We start from the raw sequence: 20,469 nt of genomic DNA on the forward strand, positions 1-20,469 counted from the left end.
GAGTTGCATGAGTTGGGTTGGGGTCGGGGGACCAAGGCTGCGTAGTGGGGCAGAATAAGAGTGAAATATCATTAGCTGTCTTTGGAGGACAAGTAAACTAGACATTAGGGTATTTGACCGGGGGCATGGCCAGGACTGGACATCTGGGTATGTTGGTCAGCAGTGTTTAGATGGTATTTAAGCCTTGTGAATTATGAGATCATTGAGAGGGCTCAGGACAGGGTGAAGGAGCTAGGACTGTGAGTGACGCCCACCAATGTCTAGAGGGGTCTGAAGGAGGAGGAGGAATAGCAGGGAGGAAGGCAGTCGGCATATGCTTGGGGTCCCCGAAGCAGAGTGTGTCAGTGGAGTGCTTGGAGGAGGAGAGAATGACCAGCTGTGACCACTGAGGTCAGATACCACAAGGAAAAGTCTTGGCCTCCAGCTTTGGCAAGAGGGAGGCAGGTGACTGGGGGCCTTGAATAAGATGGGTGGGGATGGAGCTTGCAGGATTCGGCAGGTGGTGACCAGTCGCCTGCAGGCTCGCTCGGCGTGCCAGTGTAAGACACCTGGGGAGGGAAACGAAGCGGTCATGCATTCCATCAGGAAAACCCTTCCCGGCTAGTCAGTTCATGGGGAGGACCGAGGGCTAGGGATGAGCCCAGGGAGCTCTGCCCCCTTGGCTTGGTGCTGTATCTAGTACTTGAGATCGTATCTGGCACTCGGGATGTACTCCGTAAATATTTGTTGAATGAATGAGTGAGGAGTGAATGAATGAACTGAGACTTGTGATTCAGCCCTTCTCCCCACTGCCTGGCACTTTGGTTTTGGCCCTCCCTGGGCCTCAATGCCTCTGCTTTTGTAAAATGGAGGGATTAGTTCTTGGTGGGGGTTCTTCACTTAGCGTTCACAGACCATTGTGGGAGCCAGCAGTGGGAAGCTGTGAACCCTCTAAAATTTCATACAAAATACTGGGCATTTGTGCATTTTCTGAAAGTGATCTGTGATCCAGAAGAGGATCACAGATCACTTTCAGGGTTGGGTAAGACTTCCTGGGGTTTTCCTTGAGCCCTTTCTTTCCATTCTCGCCCTTGGGGCTAGTTACTGAGTAAAATAGGCAGAAGTGGCTCAAGGCTTGAGATCACTGGTAGTCATAGAGAAGCATGGTCCTGTTATTTATCCTGAGATGGTGATAAATGGCAGTGAAATGGCAGTGTGGTATAAAGTAGTCACAGAAAAATAGGAGGCAGCTTTATTAGCAGAGCCCACGTTGTGTTTTGTTCTATGTGGAAAAGCCCTCCCTGGTTTAGGAACCTGTGTCATGTATTTGGGAGGGCCCCTTTTTGTTGTGGTGCACATGGGGTATAGGGTCCTGCAGGTGGGAAGTTGGGCTTGGGGGTGCTTCTCCTCTGGGGTGAGCTTATTGCTTAGAGCAGGCCTATTTTCTCTAGCTAAAAACCCAGCCTTTCCTGAGCACAGGTGCACCCCCTGCTCGGTGTAGATACAGTGGGGAGGAGGATCAGCCCTGGCCTGGGCCTCTGGATAGCTGCTTATCTGTGCCTGGAGTCTTATCTCCAGGGCTAGAGAGCTGGGGTGTGTGGCAGAGATCCTGGGCTCTGTTTCCCCCCATCCTTACCGTGTAGTGGTGCCCGGTCCTATGCAGCCTCATCGTGCATTGGGAACCTCTGAGGGGACCTGGGCGCTAGCCCTCCCAAGGGGTGATGTCTTCGTATACACCAGATAGCGCACTGAAATGAGTTCAGGGTTGCAAAAAGGGGAAGAAACGGCACAGCCTGATATCTGTGGCCCATAGTCTCTCCAGGGTGGAGTCTGCTGTGAGATCTTTTCCTCTTCCCTCCCTGGGGCATATGATCATCTGAGGTTGAAGGAGTTTGTCCAGACATTCAGGAAGGTAGGTTCAGGTTATCTGTCATCTGCAGGGCCTGAGGGGCTATGTGGGATGTGAGCTAGGAGCATGCTCTGCCTGGCAGTGTGGACTTTGCTCTGTGAAGCATGTTCACAGTGTTGGTTTCCATCCTAACTTCCTTCCCTCTCTCTCTTTCCTCTGCCCCACTTAGTTGGCTGGAGTTGTCTTCCTTGGAGTCGGGCTGTGGGCATGGAGCGAAAAGGTAGGTGTAACTATCACAGGACACTGAGCTTCAGGCAGCCAAAACCAGATTCGTTGGACTTCATTTTCCCTCCTCCAATCTGTTCCCTGACAACAAGCATTTCTTGTATAGTGTCAAGGTGTGTAGTTGTTAATCTTTACACGCACAACTCTTGCCTACTCTGCCCACATGATAGTGTTGGCTGCTGGAGGCATGGGCTGGGCTGGGCTGGTTGGGTTTTGAGCCCTGTGGATGTGAAGAGCTCAGCTCTTGTCTGCAGCTGTGCCCAGAGCAGGCTTGGGGCAACCCAACTTCCAGACCCTGTATGTGCCTCTGGGAGCAAGCGAGCAGGTCCCTGAACACAGGCATGCTTATTGTTGAAGCCCTTGTCCTCCAGGATGGGAAAGAGCAGGGAGCGGGGCTGGGTGACGTGCCCTCTCTCCTCAGGAGGAGAGGGGAGGAGTGGAGACCTGGCATCTACTGTCTGGAAGGACATGGGGCAGTTGCAGCTCCAGGAACGGGATGAGACTGGATATGGGCAGGGTGGGGCTGTGCTGCTGCTTATTGCCCCGTGGCAGGGGTTCTGTGGAAGCGGTGAGGGCTGAAAAGGGCCAGGGAGGGAAGGGGGAAAGGGAGGGAAGCAGTAAGGTGGAGCAGGCCTGGCCGGAAAGAGCCAGGACTAAAGTTTCCTCTAGCATCTTGGGCCCAGGCCTTCTTCCTTCAGTGGAACATCGCTTTGCTTCCAGCAGGAGGAGGCAGAAGAACCTAGGTCTGCAGGCTTTCCTGCCATGGTCTTACGAACAGGATAAGGCCCACCTTCCGGTTTGGGCAACTTCCAAGTGACCTGTGAACCCCGAAAGGGCAAGGGCTGGGGTGCGATGTCCTTGTGCCCCGGTGACCCAGAAGCAGGTTCAATCTGTGCCTCACAGCACCACCGTGTGGCTGCCCCTGGGACTGCAGCCGCCTAACCGGGTGTGGCCCTGAGTGTGGAGCAAATCTGTCGATTTAAAATAATTAAAAAGGCCAGAACCTAGTTTAGAGAGAGTTTATTCAAGCACACATGTTGAGGACAGGGCTACCCAGGAAGCACAAATTCCAAAGAATGGAAGTCAGCCTTCCTGTTCGAAGTGTAGGAGCTTGGGATCATTTATGTAGACAAAGCCAGGCAGAGGCTCTGTTGCCCAGACCGATTCAGCACAGTGACTGAATCTTGGCTCACTGCAACCTCCGCCTCCCGGGTTCAAGAGATTCTTGTGCCTCACCCTCCCGAATAGCTGAGATTACAGGCATGTGCCACCATGCCTGGCTAATTTTTGTATCTTTTAGTAGAGATCGGGTTTTGCCATGTTGGCCAGGCAGGTCTTGATCCTGGCCTCAAGTGATCTGCCCTCGTTGGCCTCCCAGAGTGCTGAGATTACAGACGTGAGCCGCCATGCCCAGACACCTATGTATGTCTTGATGCTTAGTCACAATGTTCTGATTAGTTGAGGCGGTCTTTTTCTTTCAGGAAAGATATGTTTAACATTCCACACTGAAGATGTAATTGTTCCTGGGTCTTAGATGATATCTGATCTGAGTTAGTAAAGAACAATGAAAGAGGCAGTTAAACTGTAACAGAGATCAGTGACTGGAAGGGGGGCTGTGGTCTCTCCAGTCCCTTAGTTCAACCATCATCTAAGAAACAGAATTGCAAACATGCTACATGACTCAATCTCCAGGGCTCAGCTTTCCCCTTGGCATTTTACAAACCCTACGGAACTGCTCTGCCCATTATGTGACTGTGTTTATATTTAAATTGAAATTGAATATAAATTAAAATTCAGTCCTTCTGTCTCATTAGTCACATTTCAAGTGCTCCATAACACCTGTGGCCAGAGAGTGGGGGTATAGTCTAAAACACCTCCATTGGTGTAGAAACTTCTATGGACAGCACTGCTTTGGCCTGCACTTGGGCGTGTTTTCCACAAGAGTGTTCATATTGAGGCTGTTTTCATCTCAGAAGAGTAGTGTTCCTCATTAATTAGGTGCCAAATTAGGGGACTAACAAGGTTAGCCACCAGGTTGACCAGTTTGACCACAGGCCACAGAGCCCCATTTCCCTCCAGGCCTGGAATAGGCACCCCACAGGCTGCAAAAGAAGCCTGGTGGCCGCCTAGGAGGAACTCACAGCGTAGGTGGAGGCCAGGAACACTTTCTGGGACCTGAGGTGGGCAAGGATCTGCTGGTCAGAGGGACCCCTAAGGGCATGGATGGGGCCGGACTCTGGTCTGGCTGTTAACAAGAGGACTGAGCCTGGGGAGACAAGTCCCTATTTTCAGTACCACCTGCACCCCCCAGGGCGGCATCCTTGACTCCCCTTCCGGGCCGATGCTGCCCTGCTTTCTCTGTCTCTTTCAGGGTGTGCTGTCCGACCTCACCAAAGTGACCCGGATGCATGGAATCGACCCCGTGGTGCTGGTCCTGATGGTGGGCGTGGTGATGTTCACCCTGGGGTTCGCCGGCTGTGTGGGGGCTCTGCGGGAGAATATCTGCCTGCTCAACTTTGTGAGTGGCCACAGAGACAAGAGTGGGATAGGATGGAATGGGGTGCAGGCTCTGCTGGGTAGGATTATATTTTACCTGGTCAGAGCAGGTGGCAGCTCTTAGGAGCTTCCCCCAGGCTCCTGCCTGGGGGCAGGAGGTAGCCCTTTGCACCCTACTGTCTAGAGAAGCTGGTTCCTCTCGACAGGAGAATTAGGTACCCTCTGGTTTTTAGCCCTTGGTGGGAGGAGCCAGCTGCCTGTAGGCCAGCTCTACTCCCTGCTCCTTTGCCTTTTATCTTCTTTCAGAAGTTTTAAAAGAATTGTTTGCTACTGTCCTTTGCCCTTCCTGGCTAAGATCAAAAGATGTTGCAAGTAACCTTAAATCATTTCCCTTCTCCAAGGATGTGTGAGTCTATTGGATGTACAAGTCAGAATCCCAAATTTCCTGGCAGAACTGCAGATTACTAAGAATTTAGTTTTATATTTAGATACCAATTCATTTTTAGATATATTCAGTTAAATAATACCTGGTGGGGAAAACACATTATCATATTTTGCACTGTATTGTTTGTTGACTTGATTAGATCAAGCTTTCTCTTTCCTGGACATCATTTTAAAAGCAAAGCTATGGGCTTTTTTTTCCCCCCCTAATTTTTTCTCTGGAAAACAACAACATTAACAACTGTGTTTAGCATCTTGCTTTTATGTGAACAGAGATTACGTTTTGGCAGGCCTCATGTGCGTGTGTGTTTCCTTTTTCTTACTTTGAAAGATTACTCCAAATTTGCTGGTTGTGGCAAGCTGCTTAGTGTCTTGTATGGCCAGTGATAATGTCTGTGAGAGCACAGACTGCAGGCTGGGAGTCTGCCCTGATGGGATATGGACCTGTGGCTGCACTGGCCCCTTGCAGAATGCCACCACTCCTTGTGGCCCGGGGCAGCTGAGAGCTTCTGGAGGGGTCTTTATGCAGCTGATGATCATATACTTTCATGCAGAGTTGGTACAGATAACATTGGCACTTCCAGAATTGAAAAGAGCCCTGCAGGGAACTCACATGTCCTGCATGAACTATGTGACCTCAGGCAAGCTATGTACCTAGTGACATAGCCATAGTTTTCTCATCCGTAAAGTGAGGTGACAGATATGTAGGCACTCAATGGGTTTGTGTGTGTAGGGGGAGTCGTCAGATAGTGTCTTGGGCACAGTGTCTGTCCTAAAGGAGCCGATACCCCAGGATGCTGCCCTGGAGGGTCCAGGTGGAAGAGCTGGGGTAGGGCAGCCATTCGTTCGTGTGATAGGGTCTCCTCCTTGTCCAGGGAGGAGGGCTGCTTCATAGCAAATGATTGACACATTGGCTTGGAGTTTTCTCACACTTTTTTACTCATGTGACTGTTAACAGCAATGCAGTGACATGGGTAGGGATAAATAACCCCTTTTTACAGATGAAGCAAAATTGCCCAGAGTCACCCAGCTAACCAAGTGTGGGATTCTCGGGGCCCCGGTGTGGGACTCTCAGGTGCACAGCCCACGTTCTGCCAAGGATGGTGGTTCCGGGTCAGGTGGGGTTATGTGTGTGGGGGTGCAGGCTGGTGGGGTGGTGACTCCTGCTCCCGTCCCCTTCCCCTGCAGTTCTGTGGCACCATCGTGCTCATCTTCTTCCTGGAGCTGGCTGTGGCGGTGCTGGCCTTCCTGTTCCAGGACTGGGTGAGGGACCGATTCCGAGAGTTCTTCGAGAGCAACATCAAGTCCTACCGGGACGATATCGACCTGCAGAACCTCATCGACTCCCTTCAGAAAGCTGTAAGCACCTCCCCATTGGGCCCCCGATAGAGCATGCGCCCCCCCTGTGGCCTGTGCTGCCCGGAGCTGAGGCTAGCCAGGGGCACCAGGCCTTCTCTCCTCTGTGGGTTTTCTGCCTGCAGCTTGGCAGACAGCAGGGAGGCCGTGGAACAGGCCACCCTGCCTCTGGTCTGTTCCACTTTGCCGACTTGTGGTTGCCCGGTGGGCCAGCCCTTTCCCGTTGGGATTAGACAGGCAAATCCAGCTGCACCCGAGAACACCCGCCCCCATGTGCCTGGCCCTCCTCTTTCGGCCCCAGATCTTTCCAATCCTGCCCAATAGCCACACCAGCTGCAATCCTCCTTAGGCGCTGCATACTGTAAGGCGTAGCTTCTTCTCATGACTCACCGTCTGAGGCTATTCCTATCCCCTTCCTCCCCGGGACCTTTTCCCCTTCCTTTTTAAGAAGCCAGGGCTGCCTGGAGGAAGCTTTGTCAGATCTAGCAGAATGTGACCTCCCTGGAATATGTGCCCAGGGGTTTGTCTAAGCAGTCCCAGGCTGTGGCCTTTACTCCATCTGGTCTCCATCCCTCTTATCCCTCTCATGTGTGGCTGCACCTGAAGGCTTGGAACACAGCTGTCCCAGCCACCTGGGGAGGAACCCACTCCTTGGCCATGTCAGCCTGTGCAATGCAAGGCTCTTGTTTGATCTGTGTGCTGACGGAAAGCCCAGCTTCCTTAAGAACGTTTCATATGGAACACTTTGCTTTTGAGAAGAAAATAAATCAGAAACCATTAAAAATCTATGATTCACTCTCGTTATTAACCAAAACTTGTTCACCTTTATTTCATGTATTATGGGATCCAGCAAAACCCATTTATGGTACCAAAGACCCTGTCTGTATTGTTATTACTAATGTGTATTAGTCTGTGAAAGTCACCAAACCCCAGCCATGTTTTGATATCTCTCCTTTCTTTTCTGTTTAGTGCCACCATCCTTTTTTCATTTTCACCTACCCTTGGCTTGCTGGTGTCACTATGCTAGGTTGTGGTTCGTCCCTGTATTGCCTTAAAAATGTAGTTTTCTCCATTGACTTCTTTTTCTTTTAAAAGTAAAACTTCTGGCCGGGCGTGGTGGCTCATGCCTGTAATCCCAGCACTTTAGGAGGCTGAGGCGGGTGGATCACGAGGTCAGGAGATCGCGACCATCCTGGTGAAACCCCGTCTCTACTAAAAATACAAAAAATTAGCGGGGCGTGGTGGTGGGCGCCTGTAGTCCCAGCTACTCTGGAGGCTGAGGCAGGAGAATGGCGTGAACGCGGGAGGCGGAGCTGGTAGTGAGCTGAAATCACGCCACTGCACTCTAGCCTGGGCGACAGAGCGAGACTCTGTCTCAAAAAAATAAATAAATAAAATAATTAATAATAATAAAAAAAAACTTCCCAGGAGAGGGATTCAGTAAATTACACAGCTTCCTTGGGGTGAAAGTTTGGGTAATCACTAAAGCAAGTGGAGCAGTGGAGGTGTGGGGGAGATGATTTTACCTGAGAAGTAAGCAAAACAAAACAACCAGAAATCGCTGTTATCATTTGTTGTGATTATTGCCATAACCATGTCAGCTGTAAGGGCAAATGCAAAAAAAATTTTTAGGGGAAGAGACACTGTCAACTTCACAATGATGCTTTCAGTGTTTGGTTTTTACAAATTTTTTAGTCAAATAAGCATTTTCTTTGTAGCCACACTAGATGATAGGAAGGGGACGGCAGAGGCCCCAGGTGTGGGGCAGAGCTTTGATTGTGTTACCTTTCATCCTCATTGGACCTCTTTTCTGAGGAGCAGACACTTAGCAGCTATTTTTTTTTTTTGAGACGGAGTCTCGCTCTGTTGCCCAGGCTGGAGTGCAGTCGTCGGATCTCAGCTCACTGCAAGCTCTGCCTCCTGGGTTCCCGCCATTCTCCTGCCTCAGCCTCCAGAGTAGCTGGGACTACAGGCGCCCACCACCTCGCCCGGCTAGTTTTTTGTATTTTTTAGTAGAGACGGGGTTTCACCGTGTTAGCCAGGATGGTCTCGATCTCATGACCTCGTGATCTGCCTGTCTCAGCCTCCCAAAGTGCTGGGATTACAGGCTTGAGCCACCGCGCCCGGCCAGCAGCTGTTTTTTGTAAAGGGGTGAAAAGGGGAATTCGCTTGCAAGTTTCTCAGGGAGGAGAACACTGCACACTAGGAAGTGTTCTCTTGTGGCAAGTAAAGGACCACACCAAGGTGCCGAGGGGGCCTCAAAGGAGAGAGGCCACTCTCCCATCCCCTGAGGAGACTGGGAGGAGGAGTCTCCTTTGAGGAGGCTGGGAAGAAGGGCAAGCTCCCTGCTAAGGAGGGCCTGGGCTGGGTATGTTGTGCCCAGCAGTGGGGCCAGAGGGCTCCACTGAGCCAGCGATGTGGGTTAGACAGAGGAGGCACTGTGGCCAGGAGATACCTTCACTGCCATTTCCTTTTTATTTGTTGTTTTTATTTTCTTTAACACATCAAAAGAGCAGGTTCTCTCTCTCTCTCTTTCCTTTTTTATCCTCCCTCCCTCCTTTCTTTTTTTTTCTTTCCTTCATTTCTTTCTCTTTCCCCTTTTTTCTCTCTCTCCTCTCTTCCTCTCTCTCTTTTCTTTCCTTCCCTCTCTCCCTCCCTCTCTCCCTTCCTCCCTCCCCTGCCTCCCTCCTTCCTTCCTGCCTGCCTGCCTGCCTGCCTGCCTGCTGGGCGGGGGGGCGGGGGTGCAGTCTTGCTGTGTTGCCCAGATTTATTTCCAGCTCCTGGGCTCAAACCATCCTCCCATCTCAACCTCCCGAGTCGCTGAGGTTACAGGCCTGGGCTACAGCCCAGCTATTTTCTTCTAAAAGGGCTGCCTGTGTTGCCAGCTTAGCATCTCTGCACATGGAGGGTAGCGGGGCGGGCCCTGGTTTCTCTGCATGGTAGATGGCGGCAGACTTAGCCTGGCATCACCATGAATGTTGCCCTATGCTGGGCAGCCATGGCCCTGTCTTGGAGCCCCTAACAGTTCTGGCTTTTGTGGTTGCAGAACCAGTGCTGTGGCGCATATGGCCCTGAAGACTGGGATCTCAACGTCTACTTCAATTGCAGCGGTGCCAGCTACAGCCGAGAGAAGTGCGGGGTCCCCTTCTCCTGCTGCGTGCCAGATCCTGCGGTGAGTTAGCTTGTGCCGGGACACAGGGAGCCCGCCCTTCCTGAAGCCCAGCAGCTTTCCCGACTCCTCCAGTGCTCTGGGGTACTTTTCTCTCATGGACGTCTGAGGAGCGGGTGTGCTCTCTCCACGCCCTCCTCAAGGCTGCCCAGCTCTGAAATCCGATGTGTGTACATTCTAGGAACACTGCTTGCATGACCCACCCTGGCCTTGGTGTTCTGGGTGAGGCAGGAGAAAACAGTATTATTTCCCCGGGCTCAAGCAATTCTCTGGCCTCAATTTCCCAAGTAGATAGGACCACAGGCTTGAGCACCACTCCTGGCTAATTTTTGTATTTTTTGTAGAGATGGGGTCTTCAACTCCTGGGCTCAAGGTGATCTGCCCATCTTAGCCTCCAAAAGTGCTGGGATTACAGGTGTGGGCCACTGCACCTGGCATGTCCTTTCTATACCTATTTGCATTCCCAATCCAAGGCCAACGTCCTTGGGTTCCAGAAGCTGTGTTGTTGGGGTGACCCGTGAAGGAGCTGTGAATTTTGCCTGAGCTGAGTCTGAGTAGAACTGGGCATGTTGCCAGCTCTCGGTGCAGTTATGTAAAGCCTGGTCCTGGGTTATGGGCTTTGAGAAGGCAGGGCATCACCACTATTATATGGGCAAGTTCTGCAGCCCAGGAGAGGCTCAGATTTGCTGAAACTGCACAGCTCTTCTGAGGTCTCCACTGCGCTGTGAAATGTACCAGTCTCGTAAGTGTTGGTTTTAGCATGTATAATTCTTACCTCCAAGTATAGGTGTTACCTCCTAGCAAACTGTGGCCCCCAGGCCAAATCTGGCCTGTTATTTTTCCATGACCTGTGAGCTAAGAATGCTTTCAGATGTTTTTAAATGGTTGGAAATAAATCAAAAGAAGAATAATATTTGGGGGCACATGAAAATTATATGAAATTCAAATTTCAGTGTCCATGAAGTTTTCTTGAAGTACAGCCATTCCTGTTTGTTTACAGATTGTCAGTGCCAGCTCTCATGCAACAAAAGCAGAATTGAGTATGTGTCTGAAATAATTCACTGTCTAGCCCTTCACAGAGAAAGTTTGCCACTCTGTCCTGGCCTGAAGGATTAGTTGGTGGCGTGATTGAAGGATGTGAGCTGTAATGGAATTTGCACAAATGTTTGCTAGTGTTTGGTCATGTCTTTTCTAGAGCCTCTTACCATTAGGTTCTTGAGACACCAAAAGCAGCTAATTTTTCTACTTTTCTTGCAGCAAAAAGTTGTGAACACACAGTGTGGATATGATGTCAGGATTCAGGTGAGAGCTCTAGCGTATACAACTTGAAGAGTTCTGTAGGTTTCATTCCCTATGGTTCAACATCCTGATTTAACACAAGTGCAAATTGAAGTGGGGAAACTCGGGGCAGTGAAGCTCCTGATGCCACCTAAGCTGAGCATGGGCACAGGGTCACACACACCGCTTCCTGAGCTGGCAGCAGGACCCCTGGGGGCAGTAATGGTGATTCCAAGCCTTGTGAGCCACAGTCCCAACAACTAGGAGTTGCTGCATTTAAAGAGGTGGGATGGAAGTTTTGAGGGACAAAGACTGCATTTTTAGGAGGCTCCTTGGCATCCCAGAAGATGTCTCTCATTAAGAGGACAGCTGCAGGAGTGTGTGTACCTTGGTCTGGCCTCTGTGTGGAGGCAGTGGTGACAAAGAGGGAGGCAGGCATGGGGCAGGGGTGAGGCTCTGTCCTCCAGGACTTCCTTTAGGCTGTAGGGAGTGTGCTCTTGGATGCAAAGAGAAGCAAGACCCTACCCCACTCCAGTCCTTGTTCTAGTGGTTTTTGGTGATATGAATGACTGCTGTTCTAAAAGGGAGGAGTCTCGAGGAATCTGCAGAGACCCCTCCTGTTAATCGTGCATACAAGGGATGTGTCCCTATAGCCTGGGCAACTGTTCTTCTTTAGGGATCTGCATTTTACAGGGAGAAACTTCTGTAAACAGAATGTTTGTGTTTCCCCAAAATTCACATGTTGGAACTTAAGCCCCAATGTGATGGTATTAAGAGGTGGGATCTTAGGAAGGGGATTGGGTCATGAGGGTATAGTCCTTATGAGTGGGATGAGTGCCCTTATGAAAGAGGCCCAGAGAGCTTATTTGTCACTCCACTGTGTGAAGACACAGTGAAAGGGGACCATCCATGAACCAGAAAGTGGGCCCTCATCCAACACCAAATTTGCCAGTGCCCTGATCTTGAACTTTCCAGCCCCCAGGACTGTGAGAAATAAATTTCTGTTGTTTATAAGCCACATAATCTATAGTATTTTATTATAGTTACCTGAATGGACTAAGATAAGATCCTGTATCAACATCAGCTTCCCTAATTATGAGTTGTTTTGCCACTTACATTAATTTGCAAAGGCTGCTGTCACAACATACCACAAACAGAAATTTAAGCTACAGCAGATATTTATTTTCTTACAGTTTGGAGGCTAGATGTCCAAAATCAAGGTGCTGGCAAGATGGGTGCCTTTAGAGAGCTGTGATGGAAGGGTCTGTTCCAGGCCTCTCTCCTGGCTGCAGGTGGCTGTCCTCTCCCTGTGTCCTCATGTGGGCTCCCCTCTGTGCATGTCTGTGTCCTGATCTCCTCTTCTTAGCATGATGCTCTTCATACTGGATTAGGGGGCACCCTGATGGCCTCATTGTAGCATAATTACCTCTGTAAAGATCCCGTCTCCAAATACAATCACGTTCTGAGGTCCTGGGGGTTAGGACTTCAGTGTATAGATTTTGAAGACACAGTTTAGCCCCTAACACCTCTAAAGGTAGGGACTAATGCTCCATTGTGTTGCCATGGAGGGAGCTGATAGGTGTGAGGGGGCTGGGGCTGATTGCCCTGTGTGGGGTGGGCAGGGCTGGGGTGTGTGCTGGGATGGTTACTGATACCCCACCGGGGTCAGCACTGGAGGGAGCCGGTTGGCTGGTGACTGTTGCCTGCTGGCTCTGTCTCCTGGAGCCAAGCTTACCAGTGGGATGCCCGCTCTGAGAAGCACCCTTCTTCTCTTCTTAGGAGACTCTGGACCCCCTTTTCCAGGTTTCTCTCCCTTTAAAGCACATCCTTCTCCAAGCCTTCAAGTCCCTTCTCTTTCTCCAGATGTGGACACTGGGGAAGGGAATCTTGAGAAAGTTGGTCTTGAAATCTCTGGAGACCTGAAGGGAAACAGCCAGGGAGCCTTTGGTCAGACAGGTGGTGCGATGGCACGGTGCCCAGCGAGGGGCAGAGGCTGGGAGGAGCCGACAAGCATCTCCTGGAGAGTCCTTGCCTGCCTCCTGGATCCCTCGTTCCCACCCTGCTTTGCACTGCTCCTTGCCGGAGTTCGCTAGGGCATCAGGGTGGGGACATTGTGCGTGCCAAAGGCTCAGGCTCCTGTGGTGTTTTCCTGCAGCTGAAGAGCAAGTGGGACGAGTCCATCTTCACGAAAGGCTGCATCCAGGCGCTGGAAAGCTGGCTCCCGCGGAACATTTACATTGTGGCTGGCATCTTCATCGCCATCTCGCTGCTGCAGGTGTGTCCCGGGAGCCTGTAGGATTGGCAGGTGGCCTTTTTTCATGTGAGGTTGGGCCCTTAACATAGAGTGCATGAGTCCAGCTTGGGTATGGTATTAAGGGATTTGCAGAATAAAAAAAGGGATTCAACTGGATGTCCAACGCTGAGAGAGTGTATGTGTGTAAACGTATTGGGGAGAAGAATGGTGGCTTCCATAAATGCTACTACCTATAGGGGCGCCCTCTGGGCGGGGGCAGGCTGGGAGGGGCTTGTGGCCCTGCACAGGTCCTCTTGGCAGCCCTCTCCAGAGGGCTCGGTGGGCTGCAGAAGGGTCACTGCCTGTCTGGAGGTGGGTCAGGAGTGTGCTCGGGGTGAGCCATCAAGTGCTGCAGATGGGGAGGCTAAACTCTTGGTCACCTGGGGCCTGAGGGTGGCCTGAGGCTCAGGTGTGTGCACTCGCCCCGGGACCTCTCCTCCTGTGTCTGGTCCCTAGGCTGGGATTGTCAGGTATCTTCCCTGTCCATGAGACATCCTCTGAGGCCAGCTGCCATTTGTGGCATCCTTTCCCCTCCCAGGCTGTGCTTGTTCATTTGAATCAGGTTTCACACGTGGGAGGATGTTGGTGGCTGAGCGGGCAGTGAGGCTTGGAGTGACTGGGCTGGTCGGTGACTGCCAGGAGAAGAAGTGGCAGAGAAAGTCAAGAATTCAGTGATCAGAGAAACCAGGAGTCTTCCCAGTGCTGTTCAGGGCTTCCAAGAAGCTGCAGCTTCTGGGTCCACTGATGCAGTTCTTGTGTGGAAAATAACACCATTTATAAAGTGTTTGACTCTGTTCTTGCCTTGAAGAGGGTGACTGAGGTGGACCCAGGGCCACCAGCCACCCACACATGCCTTCCTCCTTCAAGGAAGACTAAGAAATAGGAGGAAGCAACTGGAAAAGGAAAGAAAAAAGTTATTTGCAAAATGGGCAAGGGAAGAATCAGACTTCAGAAGGACCGACTAGTCAAATTAGAACCACACAAGAATTTAAAGGGGAAAAAAAAGCCATTTCCAGAGGTCACGAAGTTCATGTTCGTCTGTTCACGTTAGAAGAACATCAGTCTTCTCTCACGATTTCCCACTCACCAGGGTTGGGATGAACCTTCAGACATTAGCACAGCCGAAATTGGGGGTGGCCTTGGTCTTTTTGTGGAATCGACGTTTACAGGAAACACTCAAGATTTATTATTTTGGGAATCAGAAACAGTCAGGGTGACCCTGTTATTTTTGGTTTAACCCAGGGATAGGCATGTCCTGCCCCATGGCTTGTGACGCACTTAATCATGTTGGAGGCAGGGCAGAGTGTCTCTTTTGCTTGTGCTGCCTGTGGTTTGCCTCTTCTAGGCTCTGGGGATATAACAGACTAGACCCCAGAACCCCTTTTTGTGGGAGGAGTAGCTGTGCTGTGCCACTGGCTCCACGGTGCTATCTCTGCATCCTCAGTTGCAGCGGGAGGGCGTGAGGAGAGGCGTGCAATGGGAGCTCCCAACCTCACCTTCCGCTCCCTGCCCTCTGCCTTTGGGCCCCAGCAATGGTCACTGACTCTGCTGGTGTTGGTTTCAGATATTTGGCATCTTCCTGGCAAGGACCCTGATCTCGGACATCGAGGCGGTGAAGGCCGGCCATCACTTCTAAGGAGCAGAGTTGAGGGAGCCGAGCTGAGCCACACCGGGAAGCTAGAGCCTTTCTCTGCCATCAGCCCTAAGTCCAGAGGGAGAGGAGCGGACACCCCAAGAGCCAGCTCCCCATCTTCAGCCTCAGCGTGACGTGACCTCTCTGTTTCTGCTTGCTGGTGCTGAAGACCAAGGGGCCCCCTTGTTACCTGCCCAGACTTGTGACTGTATCCCTCTGGAGTCTATCCAGAGACAGAGAATGTGTCTTTATGTGGGAGTGGTGACTCTGAAAGACAGAGAGGGCTCCTGTGGCTGCCAGGAGGGATTGACTCAGTCCCCCTGCAGCTCAAGCACGTCTGCAGGACACCCTGGTCCCCTCTCCACTGGCATCCAGACATCTGCTTTCGGTCAGCCACATCTGTGGGTGGGCCATGGGTAGAGGGACCCACAGGCATGGACAAGGCATCTCTCTCCATCAAGCCAAGCAGCACAGGGGCCTAACTAGGGAGGCAGATATGGCCCCGCTGGGCCTCTGAGTGCCAGCGCGGTCTGCGGGGGCATGCACACATCAGGGGTTGTTTGCAGGATCCTCAGCCATGTTCAAGTGAAGTAAGCCTGAGCCAGTGCGTGGACTGGTGCCACGGGAGTGCCTTGTCCACTGCCCCCCTGTGTCCACCAGCTCTTCTCCCGGTGCCAGAACTGCCTCTGGTCTTGACAGCATTAAGCCCTGATGGCGCCGGTGGGGTGGTGGGCATGGTTCTTCACTGAGAGCCGGCTCTCCTTTTCTTAAAGTGTGTAAATAGTTTATTTATAGGGGTAAGAATGTTCTCACACCATTTCACTTCCTCTTCCTCTCCTCCAGCATTCTCCTCTGAGCAGCCTTACATAGTGTCCACGGCTGGAGCCAACCCTTTTGAGTCCCCTCGAGTGTCTTAAGAACCAGCCCACAACAGCCTCTCCTTCCCCTCCACATACTGCAGCCTCCCTCCATGTATCCCACATACAAGCACTCCCCCACTCCCCAGCGTGGCCTCACTGTCTTCTGGTCTTGGTGCTACTGAAATTGTCACCCAGAACTTGAATCCTGACCCTCCCCACTGCAAGCCCAGGGAGCCCCAGCTCAAGATGGCTAGCCTGAAACAGTTGGCCAGGGCTCCTCTTGTGGCTGCGTACCCAGGGCTGGCTGACCTGCCATTTGCTTCTCTCTGGAGACAGCCGTTCTGCAACCACGCCCCATGCCGAGCCACAACCCCAGGCTGCAGCTGCTCAGAAGGTCCGGGCGTTTTGTTTCTGGTGACCGGATGTCGGTGGTCACTGGTCCACCCTTCCTGTCAGGGCTTTTCTGGGGCCTGCTCTTGGAAATGAAGTCTTCTTAAGTACTGAATAATTCCCCTGGGGATAGCTGGGGCATTTGTCTAGCTGGGCTACTTTCTAACGCTTTGCCATAGCTCGGACCACTTCTCGTCGTTCAGGGATCGAGTGCAACCTTCAGTTACTTGCCGGAGTGTACATTCTAGTGTGGTGTATACTGGTGGCTGTTTGTTGATGATGATATTATCCTTTTTTTTCCTGGGTTTTTTGTTTGTTTGTTTTTTACAATTCTCTGTAGACTAGGAGAAGAAGAATGCTTGTGTTTTTCGGAAGTGTGATGCTTCTCTTTGACTGCCAAACTCTTTTATGGAATATATCTTTATATTAATGCTGTTGTTTTGGTCGTTTTTGTTTGGGGTCACTATCAAGATGTTGCTAAGCATCTCAGTGGTAAACGCAGCTGTCAGAGGAACCAAGGGCTAGGGTATGTAGACCTTACAGAAGGGTGGATGGTAGAGGCAGCCCATTATCAGCACAATCTGACTTACATTTCATTGAGTGCTTTTTTTTTTTTTTAAGATGCTGTATGGCAGTACTTTCAGTCTAGAGGAAACATTGTTTTAGGTTATTTCTGTCCACCCCTGGGCGATACTATTTATTGATCCAGGCAAAAGAGCTTGGGGACACTGAGTTCAAGTGGGGACACGGGATTGAAGCCTGGGCACTGCCGCTGCACGAACTGTGTGTCCTGGGTGTGCCGGCCTCTCTGAAGGGGGTTGGTGGTGGTGCCTGCCTCACTAGATGCCTCTGATCCAGCCTTCCCTGGGGGAGTGGGTGGCCGCAGACCCTCCCTGCCAGAGCTCTTGGAAGGCTCCTGCAGGCCTGGCCCGTCTATTCCTGTAGACCTGGTTCAGGATGAAGTCTCGGTGTGACTTGCAGAGTTGGGTTTGTCTTTCAACTATAGACCCTTCTGGCCGTTCTCAGCCGTATCATGTGACTCTGAATAGTTGGATGAGGAATGGGAAGAAAGGAAGGATGAGAGCCAGGCACTGGCAGTCTCCACCCAGCATTGGCTCTCTGCACAGAGGCACAGGATAGGCCTCCTGTGCACTCCTCACTCAGCACTGGCCTGTCCTGAATCCCTGTCTTCCCTGGTTGGAGGCCAGCTGTGGCACTGGCACCCTCTCCTTACCCCACCATGCACATGCTCACTTTAAAGCTTTGGGGTCCTTCCTGTACCCCCTCCCCAACCCTGGCCCACCCCCTCAGGATCTTGTCACGTTATTTTTCCTGTCCCTTCTTCCTGTTGCTGGCCTTCTTTTCCTCATCCTAAAAACTTGCCTAGGCCCTATGGCTCCCTCCTTTCTTTCCCAGGCAGCTTCTTATCTGGGCTGTCTGTACCTCTTTATTTCCACCACCCACCATGCCCCACGTAGCTGAAAGCTGCTTATCCCAGTTGTCAACCCTGGCCTTCGGCCTCTAGCACCAGACACTGCACCTCCTGAACGTCCTCTGCTTCTCTGCTTCAGAGGCCCGGGCTCGCCAGTTCTCTGGCCTCTCCCATCCGTCTGCTGAGGACTCTGCTGCAGCTGTCCTCACCGGCCTCCAGGGAATCCCACTTCCCACAGGGCAGGGCTGTGGGCTGGGCTGAAAAACCATCTGCATGGTCCACAAGAAGCCTGGCACTGGGTTTCCCCATGAATAACAATGAAAATTAATGGATGCAGAACCTTCCTGGAACATGGAATTTCTCCGGGAGATTCCATGCAGAGGCCACTGGGGAGGTGACGGGCACGCATGTGAGTGTAGGTGGCTGCAGTGTTGGAAGGCTCCCAGCAGAGCTGAGAGGGTCTCAGTCTCATCAGGGAACCCACCTGATGGCTTCTCAGCCAGCAGTCTCAGAGGAACGTAGACTGCAGAGAATGGAGGGAGGCAGCAGTGGCCCCGGCACCTGAGGCATCCTGCTGTCATGGGAAGGTCTCTGCCCAAATGTCAGATGCATCAGCCTGTCACCCACTGATCCAGAGCTTTCAGCTGTGCTGGCTGGGGGTGTGGGGTGGAGTGCTGAATGACCTTCATGGGTGGGCCTTTCCAGCTCTAGGGTTATACGGGTGTTTGTCCACAGTTTTTAGGTTGTGTGTCTGGGACTATGGGAACCTGTCCCCCATGATGGATCTTGGTAGAGACACTTCCCTGTGTCTGTCATTGTGCCCAGGAGAATGCTGCAGGTGACCACCTGCAGCCCTGTTCTCATTCATCTGGATGCCCTCCAGAAATCTGGGGAACCATACACCTTTAGAGCCTTTTTAGTTCCTTATCAAGTTGGCAAGGCTTGGCCATTCCTGTTCAAGGCTGCATTAAAGGCACGATCACCATCCTGGCTAACACGGTGAAACCCCGTTTCTACTAAAAAGACAAAAAATTAGCTGGGCGTAGTGGCAGGCACCTGTAGACCTATAGTCCCAGCTACTTGGGAGACTGAGACAGGAGAATGGTGTGAACCCGGGAGGTAGAGCTTGCAGTGAGCCGAGATCGTGCCACTGCACTCCAGCCTGGGTGACAGAGCGAGACTCTGTCTTAAAAAAAAAAAAAGCATGTCCATTCTCAAATGCTTTTGACGTCTCCAGGGTGCCTCAGGACAACACGAAGTGGGCATTGTAGAACTTGGGGCTACTGCGTTACTTTGGAAGAAAAAGTTAAGGGTACTTTTAAGTACCTACTGTTTTGATGAAATTGCCAACTTCAGGGAGCCCAGCTTTGGAGAAGGAGGACGTGAGGATTCCTTACAAGGGTCCAAAACAATTCTTTCTTCACTCGGCTTTCTTTCTGTGCTCTACATCTTATATTCCAGCAGGGGCTTCCAATGCGTGGTTTAATAACTACCAGAACTGGCCAGGTGCAGTGACTGATGCCTGTAATCCCAGCACTTTGGGAGGCTGAGGCAGGCAGATCACTTGAGGCCAGGAGTTCGAGACCAGCCTGAACAACATGGTGACATCCAGTTTCTGCTAAAAATACAAAAATTAGTCGGGTGTGGTGTTGTGCACCTGTAGTCCCAGCTGCTTGGGAGGCTGAGGCAGGAGAATCGCCTGAACCTGGGAGGCGGAGGTTGCAGGGAGCCAAGATCGAGCCACTGCATTCCAGCCTGGGTGACAGAGGAGACTTCATCTCAAAAAATTAAAAAAAAAAAAAAAAAATACCAGAATAAATTATCACCTTGGACTATAATTTTGACACCTCAAACAACTTTTAATCTAGTCTTTTTAAAAAGTACACTTAAATAAAAATCTAAACATAGGAGAATGTAAAGCGAAAAGTGAAAGTATGTCTTCTGTTCCCCAGAGGTAGCTAGTATTAGGAATCCTTCCTGAAAATATCCATCCATATACTTGGGTCATCACACCCATGGAATCATTTTACATAGTATTTTATAAATGTTACTTAATATACTGATCCACAGTGCGTTTTCACAGTCACGCCATCAGTTGTAGGAGTGTGCCAAGAGCAGATGGGCCTTGCCTTTGTACCAGAGGAGTCCATTTACAGTCGCAGGTAATAGAAAACCCAATTCAAACTGGCCTAAACAATGAGGGGAGGTTTTGGCTCCCGAAACTGGAAAGTCCAAAGGTGGGGTGAGTTTCAGGGTTGGGTTGATCCAAGTGGCTCAGTGACGTCAGCAGGATCTTGTTTCCTTTTCTCTCTGCTCTGCCTTCCACAGCGTCCCCTTCATCTATGGTGGAGGGAAGGAGTCTACTACAGAAAACCCCAAGCCTCCCCCTGATGGGGGTGGTGTGGTGGTGAAGCCAGCAAGGGAAGGGAGCCCCGCTTCCTCATGCTTCATCATCCCACTGAAACCATGTGGCTGTGAAATGCAGCATCCTCTAGGAGGGGGACGAAGGCTGGGGATGCTGCCAACTATTGCCATCGTGCTTCTGAAGATGGGCATTATAGTTGTTTGCAGGGTTTTGCACTTACAAGGACTTAGAAAAAAAAAGTACAGTGTTTTGTTGTTGGAATTACTTCTTATGGTGTATAAGAAAAAAAACATGTTTTTAGAGGAGTTCTGGGAGGTGGGATCGCATTTTAATGAGTAGGTGCTCAGGGCTGGGGTGTGCCTGTTGCTGCCTGACCATTGCTGGTGTGTGTGGGTGTAGGGTGGCAAAACCTCCTCTTCTGTGAGGTGGTTTCAAGGATTAAATGAGTTGAGATGGGTAAAGCATCTAACAAAGATCCACATTATTTAGTATACATCCCCTGAATTATTGCTCACATAGCTTTAATGATTGGGGGATTTTATCTGTGGCTGCCAGTCCCTATGAAAAAGCTGCCTGGGTCGCATGTCAGACAGCTTAGACTGAACCATGCTGAAATGAAACGGTCCACTTCCCTGTCCCTTTA

General features: G+C 51.1%; 1 protein-coding gene across 11 annotated transcripts in view; it reads left to right on the plus strand.

The window, feature by feature from the left end:
* The window catches only part of TSPAN14 (tetraspanin 14), a 65,553-nt gene extending 46,173 nt beyond the window's left edge, over positions 1-19,380 (plus strand). For 10 of the 11 annotated variants that reach the window (XM_023204797.2, XM_023204796.2, XM_026455765.1 and 7 more), the window contains 7 exons: positions 2,058-2,108; positions 4,485-4,631; positions 6,239-6,409; positions 9,453-9,578; positions 10,833-10,877; positions 13,009-13,128; positions 14,711-19,380. In XM_023204797.2, the coding sequence (XP_023060565.1) occupies positions 2,058-2,108; positions 4,485-4,631; positions 6,239-6,409; positions 9,453-9,578; positions 10,833-10,877; positions 13,009-13,128; positions 14,711-14,782 (732 nt within the window). In that variant the 3' untranslated portion in view covers positions 14,783-19,380. The remainder of the gene's footprint in view (positions 1-2,057; positions 2,109-4,484; positions 4,632-6,238; positions 6,410-9,452; positions 9,579-10,832; positions 10,878-13,008; positions 13,129-14,710) is intronic. The other variant, XM_023204800.2, reaches the window with a different exon arrangement.
* Positions 19,381-20,469: the final 1,089 nt, after the last annotated feature.

Source organism: Piliocolobus tephrosceles, chromosome 9, assembly GCF_002776525.5.
Source record: "Piliocolobus tephrosceles isolate RC106 chromosome 9, ASM277652v3, whole genome shotgun sequence".
Taxonomy (NCBI): Eukaryota; Metazoa; Chordata; class Mammalia; order Primates; family Cercopithecidae; genus Piliocolobus; species Piliocolobus tephrosceles.